The 25,647-nt window shown below is 47.6% G+C and overlaps 1 protein-coding gene across 1 annotated transcript in view; it reads right to left on the reverse strand.

Annotated features, from left to right (window-relative positions):
* Positions 1-208: 208 nt before the first annotated feature.
* The window catches only part of CARNS1 (carnosine synthase 1), a 28,289-nt gene continuing 2,850 nt past the window's right edge, over positions 209-25,647 (reverse strand). Inside the window, exons 2-10 of the mRNA XM_063116857.1 lie at positions 19,133-19,152; positions 18,025-18,277; positions 15,636-15,725; positions 8,935-9,422; positions 8,543-8,744; positions 7,905-7,990; positions 7,132-7,363; positions 5,292-5,563; positions 209-3,173 (exon numbers count right to left, since the gene is read on the reverse strand). Of these exons, the coding sequence (XP_062972927.1) occupies positions 1,941-3,173; positions 5,292-5,563; positions 7,132-7,363; positions 7,905-7,990; positions 8,543-8,744; positions 8,935-9,422; positions 15,636-15,725; positions 18,025-18,277; positions 19,133-19,138 (2,862 nt within the window). The 5' untranslated portion in view covers positions 19,139-19,152 and the 3' untranslated portion in view covers positions 209-1,940. The remainder of the gene's footprint in view (positions 3,174-5,291; positions 5,564-7,131; positions 7,364-7,904; positions 7,991-8,542; positions 8,745-8,934; positions 9,423-15,635; positions 15,726-18,024; positions 18,278-19,132; positions 19,153-25,647) is intronic.

Here is a 25,647-nt window from a genome sequence, read left to right on the forward strand (position 1 = left end):
AACACTATTTCCCCCCTTCAGGAACAGCAGGAAGCTTCCCTGAAGCGAACAGGTCCAAAGGCGTCTGGAAGCATCTTCTCCATAGAGTGAAGTCCTTCAAAATCCTTTTGCTTCACCACCAGATTTTCCTTCACCCCACCAGTAAGCAGTTGGGTGCTGGAGGCCGAGCTGTAGAGCAGGTGCAAATAACACCTCTGCAGTCTAGATATTTGTACACGGCATTTTATTGGGGGAGGAACTACTACGCCTGCCTGGTTACAGAAGTGGCGGAAGGATAGATATAGGCAGGCAGGAAGGCTGGCAGGGTCACCTATCCTTGTTAGGCGGGTACACTTAACTAATGGTCTTGCTGTTAGTCACCCAATCATGGGCACCCTGAAGCTCCCAATTCCTGCCTCCCCTCTCCCCAAATGGGATCAAGGTATCTGTCATTTTAAGCCTCCCAGGCAATGGAAAGTCCACCCAGGCCCTTCAGTTACCCCCATCCTGCAGCCTCTTCCTTTTGCCATGGAAGCAACAGAAAGCCAGTGAGCTCTTAAAAAGACAGAGACACTCTTCCCATAGTGCTGGTCGGAACTCTGCTTCTGCTCCTTTCTCTTTATGCTGGTTCTAGGCATTTTAAAGGATGCTGCTACTCTATAGGTAACATTATTTGGGGATGCCAGGACTATGCACAAAGCATTGCTACTTCCTCACAATTCAGAATGGTGGCAAGGTTGTGGCTTGTTATTGCAGTAATGGTCAGGAATGCTGGCACTATGATTTCGTAGTTGTGTAAGGGTCTTCAGGGGCATCGTGGTTCCACTAGCAGGTTTATTTAGTTTAAGGTACATCAGGAGTGCTGGTGCTATGATCTTTCACTGGAGAGCCTCGTATGCTAGCAAATGGTGGCCAGGAAGTGCTGTCAGTGATAGCCTACCACAGGATCTCTTGGGGCACTGCAGGGTGGGGAGATAGTTAAAGATGCTCTTACAAGCACAGAGAACTCGTGTGGTGGCCTCTGCCCACGGGAGACACACACACGTTAGGGTTTACCACAGACCTACCCGGTGTTATTCTGTGGTCATCTGATGAGCACAGAGTTGTGCGTGCTCATTAGCTCCAATAAGGATCGCGCGTTGCTAGGATGTTAATTCGTTGTGGGGTTTGCAAGTGCTGAGTCAGCAGAACTAGCTTGTTAAACATCTTGTGTTCTACTGCTCCATAAACAGCGGTTACCATAGGCGTGCGTGTGGTCTTGCTGTTCTTACAGTAGGTTGGCTGAGGAATTTGCAGGGGGGGCTTGCCTGCAAGTGGATGGAGTTTGCATACGGGGAAAATTAGTGCTTAGGATCAGCACATGCTGCTTTGCTCTCGTAGGATTGCTGGAGAAGTATTGGCTGATGGGGGACTGTCAAAGATCTGAATGCCAAGCCCTCTCTTCCATGGATTCTGGAAGAGTGAGGCAGATTCTCTGCAGGAGCTGGCTGGCCAGAAACCAGCAGCTTTTCCCCAGTAGAAGAAAGAGAAGGTGAAGAGTTTGGAACTTGTCTCTGTTTATGGTGGTGGGCTGGAATAATTCAGGAAGCAAGCTGGGGTGGCGGAGGAAATTAATCAGAACTGCAAATAAAGGCAAAGGAGATGAGGGGCAAAGAAGGCTGGGATTCTGTAGTGAATCAGGTCCCCCCACGGAAAGGAGGTGCTGAGCCCCTTCAAGGATGTGAGTGGTGTGGGCATGGCACTTACCAGAGATGGCCCCAGATGGTGCCACACTCCTTCCTGAGGGAGACGGCAGCCACTCGAGAAAGGCTGTAGGAAATAGGGTGTCTGTGTAATGCAAACCCCAGGGGTGCGGGGTGAGTTGGGAATAAGGGGAGGATAATACAGGAGGGATGGGCAAGGCCCCCTCTCTGGAGCTGGGCTTGGGCCTGCTCCAGAGTGAGGGAGCCGTATCTCCAAGGCTATTTGAAGTGAGAGAGGAAATGGGCGACAGGGTAGTGCAGCGAGTCGATGCCCAGCACCTGGCAGATGCCTAGCAGCTTGAGGCAGGCCTCCTGGCGGCTAGAACTGGCGCAGGCCACGTTGCAGTAGGGCTCCTCGTACTCGCTGGACACTAGCTCGTCATCCAGCAGGTTTAGGCGGATGACACCGCGCTCGTGGAGGGCCTGGAGCGTCTCCAGGTTGGCTGTGGACTTGAGGGCCTGCAGGTGCTGCGACACCAGGCACATCACTCCCACCAGGTGCGTGCGGGGCTGGGCGCGCGCAGGCAGCAGAGGGACCACCCCGCAGGCCACCATGACGGAAGCCAGCATGATATCAACTCCGTAGATCTCCTGGATCCAGTCGCGGAGGTAGAAGCCGCCCATGCGGGGGTTGATCTCAATGAGCTTGGGGCCAGCCGCCGTCAGCTTCAGCTCCACGTTGAAGACGCCGTCGGTGAGGCCGCAGCCTAAGCAGCACTGGTAGGCGGCGCGGATGAGTTGCGCCTCGCGATCGGGGGGCAGGCAGGTGGGCATGCAGGCTGCCGTCTCGGTGAAGTTGGGCACCCGGGTGGGCCCGTTGTCGGACACAAAGGCCCCCAGCATCCGCCCTTCGTAAATCACCAGATCCACATCATGCTCAGTGCCGGAGACGTACTCCATCAGGAGCATTGTGTTGCCCCAGCCCAGCCCGATGCCTGGATGGTCAGAGTCATCCTGGAGGTCCCTGGAGATCTTGTCGAAGTGCAGGTGACACTGCTGCGCATCTTCCACCAGCTTTACCCCCACAGCCCCTGCCCCGTACTCTAGCTTCATGACCCCGGGGAAATTGATGTGGCTGGCCGCCCGCTCCACATCAGCATGGCTCTCCAGGTGGCAGCAGGGCACAGCGTAGAGGGCCGCCGAGGGCCAGCGCGCCCCCTCTTTGCGCCGCCGCAGCAAGTGCAGGTGAGTGCGGCTCTTCTGCTTGGCCACCCGCATGGCGGTTGGGGAGCTGCAGCGCAGGCCCAGCCCTTCACACACCAGTGCCGTCAGGACCATGCAGTCATCCCAGTAGGACAGGCAGCCGTCCAGATGCAGGCCCCGCTCCTGCACCAGCCCCAGCAGTCGCTGGGCATGCTCCTCATCCCTCCTGTGGTCCGTGGTGTCATAGTGGATGAAGGTCTGCACCAGCTGGGAGGCAAAGTGGTTGGGATCGGACTCCACCAGGTGGATCTGGGGATGGGAAAGATGAGAGAGCGGGGTGGAGAGGGAAAGAAGAGACAGAAAGAGAGAGAGAGGTGGGGAGTGGAAGCAGGGGAAGGGCAGACACAGAAGGGCAGAGATGCAGAGAAGGTGGGAGAAAAATCAGAGATGCATCACTACTGACAGTATCCGAGAAGGCCAACTCCTTGGGACCAGGCACGACACAGCAGCCCCCCTGGGAAGGAGGCACAATCCATGGGAGCTGCTTCCCACGGGAACTGAATTGGGGCATCCCAGGCATGCTCTTGCTGCGGGGGAGATGGCCATAGATGTGGGGGAGGGAGATGGGATCGGACCTTTCTCCAGATCCCGTGTTCTGCAGCATGAGTTCAGACTGAGGAGATCCGTTGTCCTCTAGATCTGGGAGGAGTGCTTCGAGGTAAGACCCAGGCTGGCAGGGTGGGGAGAAAGGGGCCAGAGTCTTGAGGGACAAAAGCAGAGTTGGTTGGGTACATGGAAGGGAGCCACACTTTTTGTACTCCATCTCCTTATCTGGACCCAGTTTAGATCAGGGAGGTGCCTCCATTCAGCTCACTGGGCTTTGTGAGCCATAAGCAGGGAGTGGATGGGTGGAGCAGCCTTAACTGTTTCAAAGCTGACGCTTTTTAGCAGGGATATCCAGCCACTGCAGGGATGTGGAGGCTGGAATGCAGAACCCCCCGCCCCTTTAAAATAACTCCAGAGCCAAGCTGTTCCCAAGAGGAGCTTGGATGAAGCGTACAGACTGTCCCATTGTGCAGACTGCAGCTGTTGACGTAGCCTCTGGCACATGCAGCCACTTTTGCTCAGCTCAGGGTCTGAGCTGGAGAATGGAAGTAAGACTCCAAGAGGGCAAACTTAACCCTCTCTTCTCAAGAGGAAGACGCTGGCATCGAAGCAGCAGGACCCTTCAGTTCTTGGAACTGCACTGCATTCCTTCCTCCTCTAACGGAGGAAGCTATCAGTGCATCATAATACCTCAGCACTGAGAGAGGAACAGCGTTTGGATCCTGAGTTTGGAGAAGCCAGGAAAAATATGACATCTGGGAAGAGGGGAGAAAGGGGTAAGGCAAGCGGGGGTTGGTGGATCAAGTGGTTTGGATATTCCCCTGCTGCCTCGGCATTAAGGCTCCCCGCATTTTCCTTGGCAGGACTCATGTGCCCTTAAACCAGGGGTGCAGAAGCTCAGTCCTGTGGGCCAAATCCAACCCTCCAGGGTTCCCCAAATGACCACTCCCGTTCCCCCAGACTGCCACTTGTATAGTTGGTTTCTGGGCTTTTGCGCAGTTCCCGCCCCCTCGCTCCCTCCCACCCACCATTCCCAAAGGTTGAAAAGACCCTCCTAAGGCTGAGTAACTGGCAGTAAAGAGCTTTAAGATAAACAATGCTGGTATTTTGGCCCCGCCCACTTTTGCCTCTGGCTCCACCCACCAGTGGAATGCCAGCCCCCAAGAACTTCTCCAAAGTTGGATTCAGCCCTCGGGTGGAAAGAGGTTTGACACCTCTGCTTTAAACAGCTGCACACAATGCTAGAGACGCGGCTATGGGAAAAGCATCTGTGCCTGTCTCTTGTGCAGCCAGAAGCCCTGTCAAAATAAGGAAGGAGCCCCTCTTTCAGCATTTCATCTCACATTGGCCGTTTCTCGAGAAAATAAAGCAGGCATCCTGGGGATCCACTGTCCTGCTTTTAAGCAAGGCAGGAGGTAGGAGGAGGCAGCTCTGGCCACGCCTGAAATCCACAAGAGCTGCTCAAAATCCATGTCCATCCCCAGGGATGCTTCTAGCAGAAACTTGCTTCCGGACTGGGCCCTCCAACGCCCGGCTTGAAGCAATCCTGATAAGACAGCCAGCCTCAGGGACAGCTGTAATACATGGGCTGGGGAGGAGCCCAAGCCAGAAATGAGGCTGGCAAGCAGGCTCCACTGGTGAGAGTGCACAGTGAAATGGGTGAGCCCTTTTGATCGGTGGCAGGGTTCTACGGTTTGCTTAGTTGGCACCTATAAAGTTTGTATCATATAGGGACAGGGGGCTCTGTGGGGCTGCTGCTGCTCTGGCTAGTCCATCCTGCAGCCTGTTGGGGGCTGCATGGGTCCGGTTTCCGCATCTTACTTTTAGCCCGTAGTCCCTGGCTGCCTCCCAGACGAACTTTTTGCTGACTCCGCCGGCCCCAATCACCAGCACGTGCTTGCCCTCCATCAGGTGGCACTGCGCACGACGCAGCATCGTCTCCACCAGGGGCCATGCCGCCTCACCCGCGGGTGCCCCCACCACCCGGCCCATGGATTCGAAGACGGAGCAGGTCTCCAGGCACAGCTGCGAGTTCATCTCCAGGGCCACCAGCTGCAGCACCTGCTCCTCTGAGCTCAGGAGGAAATCCACACCTGTAGAAAGCAGAAGCCAAGGACACTGCCACATCAATAAGGCCTTCCTGGAGATGCTGCTGCTGCTATTATTATTATTATTAATAATTATTATTATTAATAGTAGTAGTAGTAACAAAAAGAACAATCCCACAACAATGATGTCAAAACAACTGTTATAAAAAAAAGAAAAGAAAAAAAATGATTAATATAAAACAAGCCAAACAAAATAAATAAATAAATAATAAAAATAACGGAATAAACAAATATATTAATTAGTAAACATGCTGTGCGATCTTCATTTGTTGTTATAATGTCCAAATGCTCAAAGCTGAAGCGGGCATATATTGTTGTAAGTCCGGTTGTGATGTATGTTGAATGAAACTCCACCGTATAGCATAAAAAGATAGCGGTCCTATTTTTCCTTGGATTAAGGCCTTCCTGGAGATCCACAGAAATTCTGGTGAACACAAGTTGTAGACCCCGTTCCCCAGTTCCTCTTCCCACCTGCCCCAGGAATCCCAAGTGTAACCTCACTTTCTCTACCAGCAACCCTGTGGGGTGGTGGAAATCCTGGGACCTGGGTTCATATAGCAGTGTGAAGGGGAGGGAGAAAAATGCTGACCCTAAACTCATGCCATGCCTCCAGCCCACCAGGACCCCTGTTATTTGAAAAAGGGTAGTGATGGGGAAACCAGCAAGCAACTTATAAAACAAGAACTAGGGTTTATTTAACAGGGAAAGGAAAAAGGAGGAAGGAAGCAAAACAAACATCCAAATGAATAAACAATTTAAATAAGTAAGACTCTAAACAATAAAACAGAGGGAAGAGAATCCAGTCATTATATGGTCCACAAATGCAGGTCATGTCTTAAGACTGGTATGTAATGGTGCAGCCCAGGACTTGGAAGTAACTGCAGGCCTCAGTTAGTCATGAAGCCGCTCCGGGCTGGTAACTGGGGGGGGGGGGGGGCGCGCATTACCACAGCAGAGGCTGGAACCATAAGGCAGCCTCCCCAAAAAGTGGAGTGTTGAAGGTCCCAACTTGCCATTGATTCAAAGAGGGCAGAGCGGAAGGCAAGTTTATAGAATGAAAGTCCGATGGAAGCAGAACATCGTGTGGCCCCGGTGGCTGGGAATGATGGGCCCTGCAATCCAACACATCTAAAGGGCATCAAATTGGGGAAGGCTCTGCTAACACAAGATATAAATACGTGAACTAGATGTGGTGAGAGCCAGTTCCAAGAACATGGTAAGGAGGATTTCTCCAATGCTGATTTAAACTTTTTCTTGCCTGCTATTGAAGCTGGTGTAGGTCAAGGGTAACCAACCAGGTGCCTTCCACACATTTTAGACTACAACTCTCATAAACCCCAGTCCTTATGGTCACTTGTCAGGGATTATGGGAGGTGTAGTCCAAAACATCTGGAGGGCACCATATTGCCTATCCTCTTGTAGCCACTTCACATTGCTGTCCCACAGTCTGTTGAGCTGCCCCGATAGTCCCATGTTCATTTGTGCAACAAAACTGCAGTGCCCCACATCACCTTACAAAGCACTTCTGTAAATGACCGACAGTCTAAGCTCACCGATAATGTCAGTTTGGGCTCGGCGACCACCTCTTTGCTCAGCTGACAGACCAGCCTCCATATCCATGAAAGCTTTCATGGCCGCCTCAGCCTTCTGCTTGATCTGGGCACGGATGGCTGAGATCTGGGCCTCGTCCTTCAACCCCCACTGCCGTAGGCTGCTCTCCAGAGTCTGGGGCACTGTGGCCTGGTGCTTCAAGGGTTTATCTGCCCGGCCCACACCACAAACTACCTGGAAAGAATAAAAAAGGGTTAAGATCTTTCTGGTTTGCTGGTATCTAACTGCCCCATCCTCCAGTCAGTCCTCACATCTCTATTCCAACAGTCCCAAATTGGTGGGTCCTCTTTCTTCTATTCACAGAGTGAGTTAGGTCTGTGTGCACAGGATCTGACTGGGCGTGCAGCACAATTTCCAGTTCTATCCAATTTAGGAGGAGCTGGAATATTTCCTGCCCAGGTGGAGGTTGGAGATTGAGAGTCTTGCAGCTGGGCTATAACTTAGCCCAGTTCCAAACAAGACATTTTGGAACCGAAATCTCCAAGCACCAAACCACAGCTTGTTTGTTTATGTCTGTCCCACAAAGAGTTCAAAACTGGAGGGGAAGTCCTGTGTTTCCACACTGTCAACTCAACAGTTCCCTCCCCTGATTGTGGATTGAAGAAAGACTTCCGTGTCCCCATCGACCTGTTTGAAAGCACTATGGATTTTCTGCTAACAATAGTTCCCTGGGGTTTATTCCCCGATTTCCAGTGGAGCTGAGGGCTCCCATTACCTTGCTCAATAGAGGCTGGTCCTTCCGGGATCTGCAGACAACAGCGCATATTCGGACTGCCAGATTAGACCGTGGAAATGTGTTGCCTGGGAGGAAAAAAGGGGAGAGAGAATATATCAGAGAGACAAATTGACTGGACTGTGGCATGTGTATGGACGAGAGTGAAAATAACAAGGTGAGAGAGTAAGAATAGAGGGAAATTTTGGTTGAGGATAGAATCAGCCCTGCAAATTGACCTTGGAGGATTCTGGGATTCCAACATAGTAGCCTCCCTATCCTGCCTGTGTCACGTGTGTTCCAGCTTCTCCTGTTCAATAAACCTCTTTCAAACTAAACAACCTAAACATCTCTTTCAAACTCTCTTGGCCACGAATGTGCAAGAAACGTAAAGAGATGAAGTAGTGCAAGTGGAAGGGATGATTGCTTGTGAAGTGAACAGTCATCGTTATGGGCACAGTTTGTTACATGAACCAACCTTAGTGGGAAGTGACAAAAACTTCTGAAAATTCCTCTTCATGGGTTTTATCATTGGTTGTGTTCTCTTTTGCCCTGAGAGTTTCAGCTATAGGGCGACTCATAAATCAAATCAAATCAATCAATCAATCAATCAATCAATCAATCAAGAAGGTATGCCTTACATGGGGAACCATTTGTGTCAGGAGGGCCAGGCTGGACCATGTGAGCAGTGGGAATGAAGGCCTCCAGCAAGATGCTCTCCTCCTCCTCCAGAGTCTCCAGCAGTGTAAGGACTGCTTGCAGGACACATCCCTGTTCTGACTTGGCATGGAATGACACAGCTTGGGCTCCATTCCAGCGCCAGCCTGATGGCTTGACCACCACCTGTAGGAAGCACATTGGACATAATGATTATATTGCATCGGACTCCTTCCCTCAAAGATCTATACGCCAGCTACTGTGCTGTGACAACATCTGAGCTGGACATAGGCAGCGTATGGCTCTTGCCCTATAACCCCTCTTCCTTCAGTCCCTACCTGTTTAGCTCTCCTGCCATAGGTTCTGGGCCCCTCACCTGAGTATAGGGCTCCAGGGCGCCACCTTGCAAGAAAGCCGTGATTTCCTCCTGCAGCAGGTTGTCCTGCCCCTCCCGGCCACTCAGCTCCACCATGCGGACGCGCTGCTCCTCGGTCACGCTACGTAGGGGCAGGGGGCGCTTAAAGGTGAAGGCCAGGGTGGGGGGCACGGCTACTTGTGCCTGCTGGTCCATGAGCTGACGGGTCAGCAGCTTGTCCTCCAGCAGGCGGGCCAGCTCTCCGGAGCCCCCCGTGGGGCAATCGAGGTCTCGCGCCAGCTCCGCCGCTGACTGGCCCTGCACCTTGCAAGGCCCAAAGCAGCCAGTGAAGTAGGTGACGCGGCGTGGGGGGGCAAATTCTTCCAGCGTCGTGCGGCCCCCAAGCTCAAATGTCACCGCCTTGAAGACCAGCAAGGACGACTCTCCAGGGTGCGATTCGGATGGCACCTTGGAGAGCCAGGCAGGTGACAGGCACAGCAGCATGTTACCTGGGGAGAAGGAAGAGGGAAAACCGAGGCCATGAGTGCATACAAGAGAAGGCTCCCACTAAGGGGCTGGCAAAAACGGCCCCTGGGAGGCGTTGCCAAAATCCGGCCGCCTGTGCAACGTTTGCGTCAGACTAATCAGTAGCAGCTGGGAGACTTGGCGCCCCGCACACTCTCAGTGCTGTCAACGCCCTGATTATCTGCCCTGACAACTGCCTTGGAGCCTGCAGAGCAGGAGCCTGTCCTATTATTGTTCTCAGGAAAGTGTCATGTTTTCCCATAAGACATCATTGCATTGAGAGAGACTGAACAGGGAAGAGGAAGTGGAGCCATCCGTTCTGACATCATTACCACCTCTTCATTCATTCCCTGCTGGAGCCGCTGGCAGCCCCGACGCCTCTAACTCTCCCCCAGTCACTTTCAGTCTTAGGAGGCTGGAGCTGGAGCAGGGAAGTCAGATTGATCCATTTGGAATCCTCACACGCAAGTAATTCTTCAATGCTCCAACGCCCCCATCTTTCTTTCATAGCAGCACCATATGGTGCTTCACCTCAGGAAAGCATCTTGAACGAACACACGTTTCCTGCCCCTCAGAAATTTCCCACCTCAAGCAGCAGGGCCCCATGGGATACCCACTCTCTCCCAAACCTAAGGGATGCAGGCTTCTCCCTTAATTCTCTTCCAAAGAAATGTTAAATCTTTCCCAGTCCATTCCCCCAGTGGTGATACACATGGTTCACTTCAACACCAGCCCTTTTCACGTCTTAAGCTGAGCATGTGGAAGAAAGGAAGCTGCCTTATACGGAGTCCTTCTAGCTCGGGATTGGCTACACATGCACTCGTCTGTTTCCAGACAGGAGACTTCCCCAGACTAGAGATGCCAGGCATTGAACCCGGAGTCATCCCATGAAGCTGACTGGTGGGATATGCAGGACAGGTGTAAGGAAGGACTTCTTCACACACCATATAGTTATACTATGGAATTCACTACCACAAGATGTAGTGATGGCCAGAAACTTGGATGGCTTGAAAAGAGAATTAGATAAATTCCAGAAGAAGGCTATCAATGGCTACTAGTCCTGATGGCTATGTGCTACCTCCAGTATCAGAGGCAGTAAGCCTATGAACACGAGTTGCTGGGAACATGAGGGTGCTGTTGCACTTGTGTCCTGCTTGTGGATTTCCCATGAGCAGCTGGTTGGCCACTGTATGAATAGAATGCTGGACTGGATGGACCCTTGGTCTGATCCAGCAGGGCTCTTGTGTTCTTTTACATGCAACTCATAAGCTCTACCACTGAGCTAAAGCCCTTCCAAAGTGCTGTTCCCGCTTAACCATCTGGAAAAATCATCACTCCCAATTGCAGGGAAAGAGCCCTGTGTGCATAGAGAGCATGCAAATTCCAATGCAAGCGGACAGTGGAACACATGGAGGTTGAGAATTGGGGCAGCACATGTGATCGCTAGTCTTTCCTTTTGTATATGCAATGCAGTGAGTGAAAGGGTTAAACTGGGAGGGAGAAAAGCCCTTTGCCTCATACTCTGCCACTGTAGCGGGAGAGCACATGCAGAATCTTCAGTCCTCTCCCAGTTTGGTCAATAGCCACACTAGAGACAAAAAAGCCTGGATCACTCTCTCCCACTCACACAATTTTTGAGACTTGCTACCCATGCTAGGAACTGGTACTTTAGCTACTACCAGAATTAGAGGGACATATGTTTGTGTAGGAGAGCGAAAAAGATCTCGTCACTGTATGCAGGGCCCCCAATTCTCATACACTGAGAACATCTGAACATCGGCATGGGATCTGATCAAGCTTAATTTTGAAAACGCTCACAGGCTGGGCCAGACGTTATCTCCAAGAAACCACAGCACTTTCAGAACTTTTTAAAAGGGTTTATTTGGATACACCCTGCTCTTAAACCACACCTTTGGTATTATTGTCCCTCAATCTGGAAGCTCTCCAAATGGTCTGCTTGGCCTTGTAACATGGAAGTTTACCTTTTGAGCAAGGGCACAAACAAAGACTCCCAGTTGAAAGGGCAATATGCAAACATGCTGTCAATTGTGAATGGACCTCGTGCATTTTAATGGCTGGAGCATTCTCCCTGTCCTAAACAAAGAAACGGGGCCTGATCCCTTTGCCAGTAGCCATTTCTGGCATTATTGTGGGGAAACCTAATCATTCAAACACATTTAGGTCATTGACAATGGACAACGTAACATATGTGTCTTGCCACTTTAACTCAGGGACTTTGCAGCTCAAACATAAAGTGTGAATAGGTTCTTAGAGTCTCAGCGAAAGAGCTGCCAGGACATTCACTGATTTGAACAAAGAGGCTGGAGTCGTAGGGGAGGAGGATTGTGCCTTGGTGTGGGAGGGTTGGAGAGAGTTGACCTTCTGGTTCATTCCTGCCCTGTGCTTCTCTATGCACCTTAGCCAGAGGGAAATCTGAGCAGCTCAGCTGCCACAAGAGCTCTGGTTACCACCAGCCCTGTCTCGGCCTCAGAGGAGAGACAGGAAGGACGCCAGGAATACGACACAGCAGCTGCCCAAGAGGGTCTGCAGGAAACATGCACATACCTTGGTCCAGACAGGATCGTAGCTAGAGAACGTACTGATGCATTTCAGTCACCGACTTTAGAATTCAGTGGCTTGTAATAACATACTCGTCAATATAGAAAAATCACAGCTATTGTATTATTAGTTCAGCTATATAAATCAAAGTTTCTTGTTACTAAGTCCAATTTAGCTGGACTGGAGACAAAAGATTCAATCCATTTTACATGTCGCTTTAGTAAAGACTTTGGGGGGATTTATCCAGTCACCTATTTGTTGATTTTTGTATTTTATACTTCTTTTTGTTCCCTGCCTCGATCCAAATGGAGAGGCGGGTAAGGATTATTATTATTGTTGTTGTTGTTGTTGTTGTTGCAGGAATTATGATACTGACAGTACCATCCTAGGAATATCTACTCCAAAGTAGATTGGGCCATGCTCTCAGGAACGTGTATATAGGATTACAGCCTGAATTCCTCATACTGTTTAGGAAAACAGTCTGTGTGGTTTAAACAAGTGAAAAATGTGCCCTACCATGTATCAGTCTTACCTATCTCAGCGCATCATATTAAAGACTGTCCCCTTGCAAAAAGTCTTAGAATTTGGGTGATACCTATATTGGGGGGCATTTTCACCCACTCCCATAAAATGCCAGAAACAGCTGGGCACAAGACTTCAGCCCAGATTTAACAGTAGTATTTGGCAAACAATTAATTCCATGTATATGAAAGAAGGGTTGACTTGTAAATACTAATTACATCAGGGTTAATTATTATTCCCTGGCCTTATGAACATTGTGAGAGCAACTAGGATGCCCACAAAACCTGCATAGGGCAGCTACAGAATTAGTTTCTGCAGCTAGAGAGATGTCAGACGCTGCACAGTAGCCATGGCACTCTGTTGCAACAAGGATGGGGAAAGGCCCAAATAGGCATCTTTAAAAGAGTCAGAAGTGATCTGAGAGAAGAATTGCACTCTATGTATTCCTTTTGTCCAACCGTCAACTGTCGATTTTGCAAGTTTTTGAAACATCTGCAAAACACACTTCCCCAGTGGCAAAAGGGTAACAGGTGTGCACACCAGAAGCAGGAAGTTCTCTTTCAAACAACCTTCGCCTGATTGAAAAAACTATTGTCTGCCTCCCGGATTGTGTATTGCGTCTCTTGCATTATCTTTGTCTTTTAGGCACGCTCTGTAAAAATCCTTTTCATGTGTACTGTGTGTGCGTGCGTGCATGCATGCACACATGTGTGTACACACCCATGCACTTTCCAGATCACGTTATGTACCTGGTGAAGTACGCTAGATCAGAGGTGGGCAACTTGTGTCCCTCCAGATGTTCCTGGACAGTCATTCCCATCATCCCTTAGCATTGGCCGTGCTGGCTGGGGATGATGGGAGTTGTGGTCCAACACATATGGAGAGCACCAAGTTGGGGTAAGGCTGAAATAGGGGATCATTGATTTATACGACTTGAGCCTCCAGTCTGAGACAAGCTAGACATGACAGGGAAGCACCATTTTTTTTCTCCATTCACAAATTAAATGGGGCGGCAGGGGGGCGGTCTACTTCTTTTTTTTTTACATGACAAGGAACCAAAAAAAACCCTCCTGCCCTGCCTTATCTCTCTCTGCTCTGTTGTTTGACAAGGCAATCCTACATGGGTCTACTCAATAGTAATGCCCACTTGACTTCTATAGGACCAGGGCCAGTGCCAGACTATTTTGCACCCTAGGCCAGGCGAACTACTTGCGCCCCCCAGCAAAAAAAATTGCCAACTTCGTTTTTTAAGAACATGTTTTGTAGAAAAATTTAAAAGCACAAAACTTGAACTTAATATGTTTTTTTCTTAAAACAGCTAATTTGTGTAAAACGGTGACCCTTAAAGGTCAGTTCTGCGCCCTAGGTGGCTGCCTAGTTGGCCTAATGGTAGCGCCGGGACTTTGTCACTTCCAGTTGTAGACTGAGACACTTTCCTTCTAGCCCAGGTCAAATGAGCAAAGCTGGGAAGAAAATTGCTTGATGGAACAGAGCATAATGTGATAAGGGGAGGAAGGGGACAGGGTTTATCACTCCTTACCTATGTGCTCCATCTCATGTAAAAAAATAAATACCCCTACTCCTGTCATTCTATACCAGGAACAGCACAGGCAAAAAAAAAAGCAAAGGTCATACAAGTGGGACCTGCAACAAAATTTTGCAGTGTGAAGTGTTCTTGTTCAGGGTTCTAGCCAGCCAACTATGCCTTGTTCCATCTCTCCCCCTCCCCACTTTCCATTCCCTCCTCCCTCAAACAGACATTCCACATTCTGTGCCCACTGAGCAAGCTCAGTCCCCACTGGGTTGTTTTTTGAGGGTGTCCCGAGGTGTTTTTCCTGAAATGTTTTTTTTTCTGCTTCAGCAAACCCTGGGGTTGCCCCAAGCATGCAGATACCTCCCTCATGTTTTTGCCTACATAACTGTCAAAAGCCCAGCACCTGAATTAGCTTTTAGTATTTAGGATGATACTGATAGCTAATCTTTAGTCCCAAAGCTCCTTAATAATGTATCCAGTCACTTTGGACAGAAACTCTTAATGAAATAATTGTGTTTAAATAGTTAACTTTTGCAAAATTAACACAGTGATGAAACATAATGAATTAAAACAATCATACAAGTCCTGGCTGCAACAAAAGAATAGACAGTTAATTCCAGACGCCTTCAGCTGACATGCAGGTAAGCACAGTAATCCAGTGAGATAAAACGTCTTGAAGATGAATCTGAAGTAAAACAAAAGAATTGATCCCAACTGAAATGGATAAATCCAAAAGCAGGGCTGGATCTCCTTCATTAACATAAAAAAGTAACCGACTAGGTTCAATACAATGCAAATTGCATAGTTTCTGTTCCAGAAACTAAGGTGCAGGAAGTCACCCAGCTGGGCACAGATCATGACTTAAAGAGTATTCAGGCGGCCTCTTTGGTCTGCCCCTCACAGATAAGTTTCCCCCAAGATGCAGTTTAACTGGCCCGGCTCTGCAAAAACAATTCCATGTAGCCACGTTTCCCTTGAGTAGGATTGTCTACACCAAAGAGGTGCCACTCACAATGCCTTACTCATTTGTGAATTGGGTAGGTGCTATACCAGCCTTCCACAACCTGGAGCCCTCCAGGTATTTTGGACTTCGACTCCCATCAGCCTCAGCCAGCATGGCCAATGGTCAGCATTGCTGGGAATGACAGTCCAAAACTTTTGGAAGGGACCAGGTTGAGGAAGGCTGGGCTACACAATCTCACCTTGGGGAAAACATCTCCACTGGTTTCTTAGGGCTTTCCTAGCAAGCTGGGTCCTTCCGGTGTCTTTCCTTCCCTCTCTACTCATAGAATCATAGAATAGTAGAGTTGGAAGGGGCCCATATGGCCATCAAGTCCAACCCCCTGCTCAATGCAGGAATGCATGGGGGAGGCACTTTTCTGTTCCTCTTTCGAGGTGGGGAGTAGTAAGCCTAGTAGCTTCTTCCTGGCAAGATATTCCAATGCATTGAAAACCCACTGCCTGTAGGGGAATTTTTATCTAGTGGTCCTACCAGGTGAGCTGGGGCACCATAGGAGTTCTTCACCAGCTGTGAGAAAATGTTATGAGTGTGTCAATGTTATGACTTTAGGATGGAACTCACCTGGGCACTGGTTGCCGCCTTCCAGAAGCACAGACAGATATGAAGTGGGGGAGCCTAAGACACAGATGGTTATGTCCGATGGTCCAAACCCTGAAAAAGACAAGAACAGAATCAGTGGCCCATTCCTCATACCAGTTGTGGGAACCCCAATATCCCTGCGCTCTGTAAGCTCAGCATAATCAGTTCTGCCCTCCTGGCTACTGCCCGCATCTCAGCCTCACTGGATTCAGACAGAGCACTGAGATGAAGTAGCGGTATCACGAGGTGATTTATTTGGCATCCTGACTATCAGTGCAGATGTACTATAACAGAATAATGGTAAAGCTCCAGTTTTTCCCACCTGGATTTCCTTTGCATCGTAGGGGTAAGCCAAGAGGTGGTGATGCGTCAGAAAATGCATATGAACGGCCACCGTGCCCCTTTCCCCTCCAAGCCATTATTCTGAGGTGGCTTAACTACTTAGGTAACAACCTCAACAGCTTCTCTAGACTATACATTATATTGCCAAATGCTCTCTTCTAAGGCCTAGCGCAAGTTCCTACAAAAACCATCATGTTTTATACCGCCCAGGGAGCTTCAACTATTGGGCAGCATAAAAATGCAATACATAAATAAATAAATAAATAAATAAAGTCTCTAGTAATTTGTGTGGTTATTTCTAAAAACAACAGTGGAGATATCATGTACTAGCTATGCATCCCCACCTCCCCACCACCACCACATGGGACAGTACTACCGCATTATTGTGCCTTGAATATTTAGCACATATATTGTACTCTAAAGTGCTGCACATGTATTATCTTGTTATCACCCTAAATCCTAAAAACCCTGTAAAAGGAGGACAGTAGCATTATCCCCACATTGCAGATGATGGGCTGGGGCTGAAAGAAAGAGATGGAGAGAGTAGTCCTAGGCCATGGCTACACAAGGGGGTTGGAGGGAGATGATCTCGTAGTATGCTGATACTACACGTGGTGCACGATGTCCTGGGAGGATGTCGCGGATGCCCTTTTTAAAAAATTCAAGACAAGCACAGGAGCGCTCCTTCACAAAGGTAATTTTTTAGAAAACCTTGTGCTCCCCCTACCCCTGAAGGGCACAGAGCTCCTGAAGAGCTCTGTGACCTGTGCTCGGCTCCTGGCGGTTACTCATGAAGAGCCGGGATGAAACCACGATGGCGGGCCACACCTCCCATGGTCTTGGGATCATCCCGAGACTGCAGGAAAACCCACGATTAAAGGGTAGGGTGATATCCCAGGGAAAGGGAGGAATCATCCCTACCTGCTCCCGGGATCCCCTGTGTGTCATGGGACGATCCTGGGGTGATCACCGGGATATCAACCCGTGTAGACATGCGCCTAGTTTTCTTTTTTCACACAATAAGGGGAAGTGGGAGCAGGCTGCAAATGTCTTCTTGTTTGCAGCCTTTTGTGAGTTGAAGGGTGAATGGCTGAAGGAGGGGACTTCCCCTAAAGGTGGAGGCTCCTCCTATGTGCAATGCAAAGTAGAACCCTACACAATCCAGTTTCTGAATTGCACGAAGGGATCTCTAGATGACGACGAGGTTTCCCGCTCCAGGTGTTCGCCCCTCAACTCGTGGAGGGTTGTAAAAAGGGGGAAGGAAGCTGACTTGCCAGAGGGGATGGTGCTTACCAGTGCACCCCAGCTTTCCCCCTCCCCCGCCATCACATTTTAATCACGTGAATAAAAAGAGTGCCCAAACTGGAAGAGAGACACCTTGCCCGACCTGTTTCCCCCCAGATGTTTTAGACAATCCAAAACATCTAGAGGGAAACAAGTTGGACAAGGCTGAACGAGAGAGAGAGGTGGGCTCAAGTTACAGGAAGCCAGAATCCGGCTGGGCATCAGGAAAAACTTCCTGACTGTTAGAGCAGTCCGGCAATGGAACCAATTCCCTAGGGAGGTCCTGGGCTCTGCCACACTAGAGGCCTTCAAGAGGCAACTGGACAGCCATCTTTCAGGCATGCTTTAAGATGGATTCCTACATTGAGCAAGATTACTGTAAAACAGGGATTAATCCAAGGGGGTAGCAGGCTCTCCCACAAAATATTTCTTGCTACTCCATCCGCTCCCCCAGCGATTATTATTTCATGTGTATAGCAAAATCTTTGCTTCCCTAGTACTACACTTGAACCCCTTCTTTCTGGTAAAATGGTTTTCTTGGACTTGCACCTATAAAAGATGTGCAGAAATGTTTAATTCTCAAACCATGCCAATTGTCCTTACACTCTTTGGCAATACAGTCTTTTGTTCAGGGAAGTATCTTGGGAAATCTGCATTTAAACATTTTACATAGGACCAATATCTTATATCTTCAATTAGCAGCTGCATGTGAGCGGTGCAGCTTTCCTGCCAAAGACGTGCTCACCTGTGCGGGGCTCCTTGGTGAGGTCAACCGTCTCTGGGAGCCCCTCCTGTTGCAAGGTGCACTGCAACAGGTCGTAGTAGTAGGCCGTGCAGGCGCGGGCCTGGGCATCCTCAGGGCTGATCTTGCAGTCCAGGGATACATCCCGGCGCCAGGCACAGCGCAGAGGGCTCAGTGGGGGTAGAAACCCCTGTTCTGCCCAGTCCAGTTCCTTGGGTGTTGGGGGTGGTTCTGTGTGGATCTGGTCCAGGGACAGCTGCAGACATAGAAAGGCAAGGAATTTGAAAAGTAGCCCCAGAAAAACTATAGGGATTGAGCTGCAGGGTACATCCTGCCCAGGGAACGGGGAGAACAGAAGACCTGCAGTAGCCACTGGAGGTCTGACGGGGGAAGTCCCATTGTCTCAGTGGGGCAGAGCTTGGTTGCAGTGGTTTAGGGTACAATCCTGTGCATATTTACACAGAAAAGGCCCTACATCTCCCAGTATGCCCAGCCAGCATGACTGGTTGGGGCATGCTGGGAGTTGGGCTTTGTTCTATCTAAACATGCACAGGATCGTGCCTTTAGCCACACAGTCGCAGAAGGCCAAAGAGGCTAGAAACCCACTAAGATGGACTGAAGGTGCCTCATCCCGTCAACGAGATTGCTGAGATGCTACTGTTCTTACACGGCAATCTTATTAATGATGGTTGGGAAGTCCCACTGTGTTAAATAGGATACTTCCTCCCAGGTAAGTGTAGAATTGCAATGTTAATTGTTAATTCTTTCCTTATCTAATACTAAGGCCTCCAGGAGTCTCAGGTAGAATATTGAGATTCTTAAGGACAGAAAACTGATATGTATGTGTCTCAGGGTCTCTCTGGTAGACCCTCTTTCTGCATATGTATTCATAATATTCTAAATAAATAAATATGTATATATATGTATGTATGTATGTGTGTGTGTGTGTGTGTGTGTGTGTGTATATATATATATATATATATATATATATATATATATATATATATAAAAATATAACACATAAACATATATGGATACACACACACTTTGGCCAGAACAAGGGGAACCACATAGCAGGAAGAAAAAAGAGCCAAAGAAGGCCTGGACTCACCATCATTCAGGGTGAAGTTGCTGCGAGAGAAAGGGAGAAAAAAAATAAGTCAATTTCTTTATGCCGCTTGTGATCCAGGCTGTCACCCCATCTACAACCCCAACTGGTTCCTGGATGAACACATCACTTCATGGTGATGTTGCTGGGCCTTCACAGCCTGACACGATGAAGCCCAAGGGCCAACGAGAATGCATCACTCTTTGCCTGATCTATTGCCCTCACTAACCCCTTGGGCAAGAAAGTGACCTGGTCTACATGATCACAGAGGGGAAAATAAGCCACAGTGGCTTTTTTCCCATGCCGTATGTGTGCTGGGAGATTTACATAATTACCCTCACTGGGACAACTTGCTGTGTCGTGCAAACCCAGCACAGCGGCTTGTTCCAGTGGTTAACAAGCCACTCAGACTCAATGGGCTGTTGTAGGATTCTGGGGTCGCTTGTTAACCACAGCAACAATTCATCCTCGTAGGGTTTGCACAACACAACAAGTTGCACTGCTGAGGGTAATTATGGTAATCCCCACCCCTGGCATGCACAGTGGGGGAAATAAGCCACTGTGACTTATTTCCCCCTCCATGATCATGCGAACATATCCAGTGTCTAGCTTTTCACCTGTCATCTTGAAATCATGCCGAATTATTCCAAAGAAAATTGCCAATATGTGACATGATTTTTGATGTCCATTTTGCATCCCTGTTCAGGGCAGCTTGTTGCCTCCCCCTTTAGTTAATTTTTGTGAACCGCCCAGAGAGCTCCGGCTATTGGGCGGTATAGAAATGTAATAAATAAATAAATAATAATAATAGTTACACTGCCGGAAGAGATCTTGCAGGAAAGGGATAGGTGTATGCATGCACATCAGAACAGAAGCACTGTGGGTACGTATTCCAGATTAAGCGATCTCATTCAAATGTGTTATATTGATATCCTTCCCTCGTTTTCCCAAGGAACTGAGAGCACCATTTTGCCCCCCGGGTGCATGTTTACTCTTAAGTAAGTTCCACTATGTTCCACATGGCTTACTCCTATGAGCACTAACAGCAATTAAATCGTGGTGCATTTGGGGACTTAACACAGTCCAGCCCCATTCCACAATGAAGGATGGCACGGAGAGGATAGCTAGAAAATGCTTGCAGCTGCTATGCGCCTGGGGCTCTGTGCTGGCTTTTGGTGCCAGGCAAGTTTAGTGCCCGCTTTGTGTATTCAGGCCGGGCTGTTTACTGAGCAGCTCCCTGGGGTCAGTGAACTGTGGAATTCCCAGTTATTCAAGAAGATTAAGATGAAAAATAAGAGAGGTTAGGATTAAACTAACATGCTTACCCACTCTCCCTCATCCTCAGTGTATTACACTGGCTCAGAAGGTTCATCGAAGGCTCCCATTTATCTGCTCAGTCAATGGCTCTCCTGTCTCACTAGATAACAGTTGCCCTGCGCCCTAAGGGACTGTTGGAGAGGGACCAGCAACTAACAGGCAGAGATGTGAATACCAAAAGCAAAGCCCTAACATCCTGGAATCTCTTGGAGAGTTGAAGGTGGTATTTATTTATTAAATTTATATATTGCCCCATAGCCGAAGCTCTCTGGGCGGTATGACTGAGCCATCATTGCTGGTTGACCAGCGAAAAGAAAATAAAGCTATATATGCCACCATGGGCAGTGATAGCTTTATTCAGCGCATAACAAAAAGAGTGTACATCTTCAGCCTAAAGGGCTAGGATTTACTTTTATTCTCTCTTTAAATGTTGATGCCCCAGAGATGCTTGGAAATGCTAGCTATTCCATGCAACAGGGCATAGATTACAGCTCAGGGCACAATCTGGCTGCTTTTACTGAATACTAAGAATTTACATTTTTAATTAGAAAGCAAGTTTCCAGTCCACATGACTGCAGAGAAATGTCTGCAGAAAAAGTGGCAAGTTTTTACTATTTACAAACTCCTAGTGGTATTCTGGGCAGGAGGCCACTTGTAAAGGAATGGAATGGTGCTTCTTTACACAGCACAGAACCTAGCAGCTCTCCATGGCCTACAAGCTCTATCCCCCCACCCCATTTCTACATATCTGTTGCATATAAATGTTTTGTAAATTCCAAACATGGGAGTAAAATGCAGATTCTACCAGCCCCCACCACAAATGTAAATCCAAATTGTGCATCGGTAATAAAGTTTGCAAATTCAAGTTACTTTGTTTAAGTGACTCCATTTACCCAATGTATGTCAATAGCAGAATAAATATGGAAGAGATATTTCACTTCTACCTCTACCCCAAGAGCACATCATGATGCTAGGCCATCCATGCCTTTTCTTGGGACAGTCATCCTCTGATGTCTTACATTTGCCGACATCTGGCAGTGGCACCAACCCAGAGGTGATACATTCACTATGTTACAAAGTCCCTGTGCCTTTAATAATTGTGCAAGAGAGAACTTTTTAGCAGGGACAGCTTCTCCCACTGCAGTATTGCTGTGGTGGGAGGTACTGCCAACGTTCTGCCATTAATATTATTATTATTATTATTATTATTATTATTATTATTATTATTATTTAGACAGACACAAAACAATTAAAGGCACAAGAGCCCTGATCTGAACTGAACCTCAAAATAATTATCTATTCAAAATGAACAACTAAGATATGAATCATATGCATTTTGTGGTACTTAACTGTGCATGTAATTTCCACACCATAACGCCTACTTTAAATCTGGATAGTAAACAATTTTTAATGAAAAAAATCATATTCTTTCTGCTACGCTTGTCTATGCATACAAACAGAAAATCAACAGCGGTCTGTATAGCCAATGCTATCTAATCCACCCTAGAGAAAACTGACTGGCAGCATAGCACAGTGGCTAGAATCTTGGATGGACGTCAGAAGTCAAGTTTCCAAGTCCCTGCTCCCCTATGAAGCTTGTTGGACAACCACTGGGAAGTTGGGATCTTTTAGCTTAACCTGTCTCATCGGAGCAATTGTACAGCTACATTGATTTGCTTGTTTGAAGAAACTTATATTCTGTTTTCTCTTCAAAAAGAAACCAAAGCGACTAGCTATAAGAAAATAATAAGCACAATTATACATATGAAAAATATTATTATATTTTATTATTGTATTATGATCATTTTGTTTAAAGCCTAGAGTTAAACAACCGCGTTCCTTGAATCCCCAAAAGTAACTGCTGAGCCATTGTTGTGTAGATCAACTTCCTGAGCCCAATCCATAGGAAAGAAGAGGAAGGGTAGGCTTGAGAGTGTGAGAGGTCAAAGTGGTGGGGATTGGAGCCCCTAACAAGTTTGGGGAAGGAAAAGAAAAGTCTGGAACCAGCTTTAGAGAGTGGGGAGAAGAAAAGGGATTTTTAGGGAGATTTGTGCTAACAAGAAGCAGTGTGATCAGGCTAGAAGATAGGAGAAAGAGGCTACCTACCGCTCCGAAACACATTCACACCCATTTCCAGCCCTTTGTGTACTTTCCTCCTGTTTCTTCCCCAAGGAGGGGAATAGGCTTGCACTAACCTAATCAGTTCAGGTCCTCTGCAATTATCACACTCAACTTGGCCAAAATCTTCAGGAAAACTTGGGACAAATGAGATGGGAATCAAGAAGGAACAAGAGGGAACAAACAGGGGTCTCAGCTGCAACCCTTTGCACTAGTTTGACCAGGGAAAGATGCACCAGGGGGCTTGGCCCCAACCAAGTACAGACCCCAAAATAGACCAACAACAACAATAGTACACATCACACACACACCATAGAAAAGGGGGTGCTGACAGTGGTCAAGTTACACAGCTACATGTTGAGCAACACCAAGAATGTTTGAGAGCAGGATTCCTGGGTTTGTTTCCTTGCTGTAGGTGATTACACACCCATCTGAGCCAGCATGAGCATTCAAATAAAACTCAGCTCTGCTTATTTGTGATAGGAGTTGCATGAGGAATCAATCTCTTATCCCTCACAAAATAATCTGATAGAGCGATAATTCTTATTAGCTGCATGGAAGCCAGTGATCTCCACTCCCTTTCTGGGCCTCCTTAAGTAACATGAGAGCCACTGAAGGTGTGAGCTGAAACAGCATGCAGGAGAAATGCCTGCTGGCTCACAGCCAGCTGCACTTTCCCTTAGCCTGCAAGGCATCACTTTCTCTATTCACTCCATCTAATATTCCCCCATAATCTGGATAAATTAAGTATATTGGAAACCGTCAGAATCTGGAATAACGTTGCAAACTTTTAGGCCGCAATCCTGTACCCACTTATCTAAGAGTAAGCCCCATTAAACTCAATAGGATTTACTTCTGGGTAAGCATTATAAGATTGTGCTTCTTAGTGTTATTTCCATCCACAAAACATCAGCTCCAGCAACAAGGTCTGGCTTTAAACTGCAAAAGTAGCCGTGTTGTCCATAAACAATTTCCCAAAGTTCATATAAGTACAATACCTTTATTTGGCTAATGAAAAGGTCACCCCAAAATATACAAGTTTTCGAGATCTCCATATCTGTTCAACAGGTAAAATGTTACAAAAAGCGCATGCAGGGGGGTGGGGGAGAATAGGAGAGGGGGAAACACTGCCTTGATGATGGAATTATGGTGTCTGATGATCTGAGTCCCAAATTAGAGTAGGGGAGGAAGAATCTGCAAACATTCAAATTAGGTTCTAGCATGTCATGGGATGGATACAGGTTGAACCTGGCAGTTGTATCCCATCACTGATGATGGAAGCCACCCAATTATAAAAATGCCAGGTGCAATAATGCTCAGGCTACTGAAATCCCACTAACTGCAATGTAAATATTTACAGAATGACAACCAACACATTTGGGGAGCACAATATCAAGTTGCACTGTTTTATGGCAGAATTGGTACCTTATAATGTGATGAACAAAAGTTAGCATTGCTAGAAGAAAAAACGCCTTTAATGTTTTTTCACCAAGCCTGTGAACATGGAATCCTCCCTCTCGGAAGTAAACCCCACTGAGTTCAGTGGGACTTATTCCCAGGTAAATGTGTACAGGATTGCATCCTAAATAGCTTTAAAGTAAACAAGTCCAAGATCTCTAGAAGACATTTCAAAGATCTAGAAATAAAAGACACATTTACACTGATTTCAATTGATCACTGTTTGATTCACTCACCCGTCACTCAAAATGCAAGTTGAATGCTAGATTTGGATTCAAACAGGAAGAAAATGTAATCTAGCTTTATGTTTCTTTTTTATCAGATCTGTTGCAAGAAGCAGTGCCAGGGCACACTCACTACCACAGCAAGTATTTCAAATCCTAAATCCCAGAGCCATCACTCATTGCCAACCCCAATTAATGAGGGATCAAATTTTAATCTGTGATTTAAGCTTTAGTTGGTTAATCTCACCAATTAATCAATTAAAGCTTGAAGCTCTACTAGTCAGTGCTCTGACACCTCTTGCACCCGATGGACAAGGGAGTCCAAGGAGCCTGCAGAAGCTTCTGGAGTAAACCAGGCCCTATTGTTTCCACGATGCTCGGCCTCCTGGACCAACCAGTCATGTATAGAATCACAGAGTTAGAAGGGGCCATTTAGGCCATCGAAGCTAACCACCTACTCAGTGCAGGAAGGGTTCAAACCCACCTTGTGACATTTCAGCCTCTTCTCTGTTACTTGCCTTCCTGACCACACATGAGCTGAAAGGGAAAGGACTCAATGCCCAGTGGTAGAGACTTGACATACATAGTCACAGAGAGAGTAGGTAATAAATAAATAAAATTATATTATTATCCAGGGCTAGCCCAAGACATTTTGTTGATTGAAGCAAACATGGCATCCCCATCCAGTTGCACATATTACCAGTGAGACAGTGTCTCTATCACACCCAAGAACAGGAAGCTTTCTTTGGGTGTGCAGGACAGAGTGTGACGTACCCACAGCTCTACTCCCTCCTCCGCCCCAGTACTTCACTGCTGCCCTCTCCTGCGCATGCTGCTTGTGGTAGCTACCTCACTCTGTCTAATGCCTGTTAGTATCTCCACTTAACGGGGCTCTAGACCTGGAAGGCTACCACTAGTCACAGTAAGTCTGGTGTTAAGCAGACAAATGGTCTGGTTTGGTATAAGGCAGCTTCATGTGTTCATTTGTGATCACCTGGATGAAAAAGAGAGAACCAACTCTTTTCCAGATTTCAAAAGCGACTCTGCATGGAGACCATCCTGACTTGCAACATGCAGAGCCTAAGGCAACTGCAGGCATATCAGCTTCTTAAGCTGCTGAATTGGCCCTTATCTAAAGTACTAATAGGAAATGATCTGCAAACACTTTGCATGTTCAGGTATGTGTTGACTACAGTTACCAAGTGATTATTGTAGAATCACACTAAATGCTAGTATTTATCAAAGGAAAGATAAACATTTGATCCAATCATTTGAGAGATGATTCTTGTTTGCTGTCTATTATTTCAAAAACTTTACTAGCCTTCTTGACCATACAGAGCTCAATGGGAAGGGCTCAGTGGCAGAGGCTCAACACTCATAAGGTCCAAAGTTCAGTTTTTA

Source organism: Elgaria multicarinata, chromosome 2 (assembly GCF_023053635.1).
Source record: "Elgaria multicarinata webbii isolate HBS135686 ecotype San Diego chromosome 2, rElgMul1.1.pri, whole genome shotgun sequence".
NCBI lineage: Eukaryota > Metazoa > Chordata > Lepidosauria > Squamata > Anguidae > Elgaria > Elgaria multicarinata.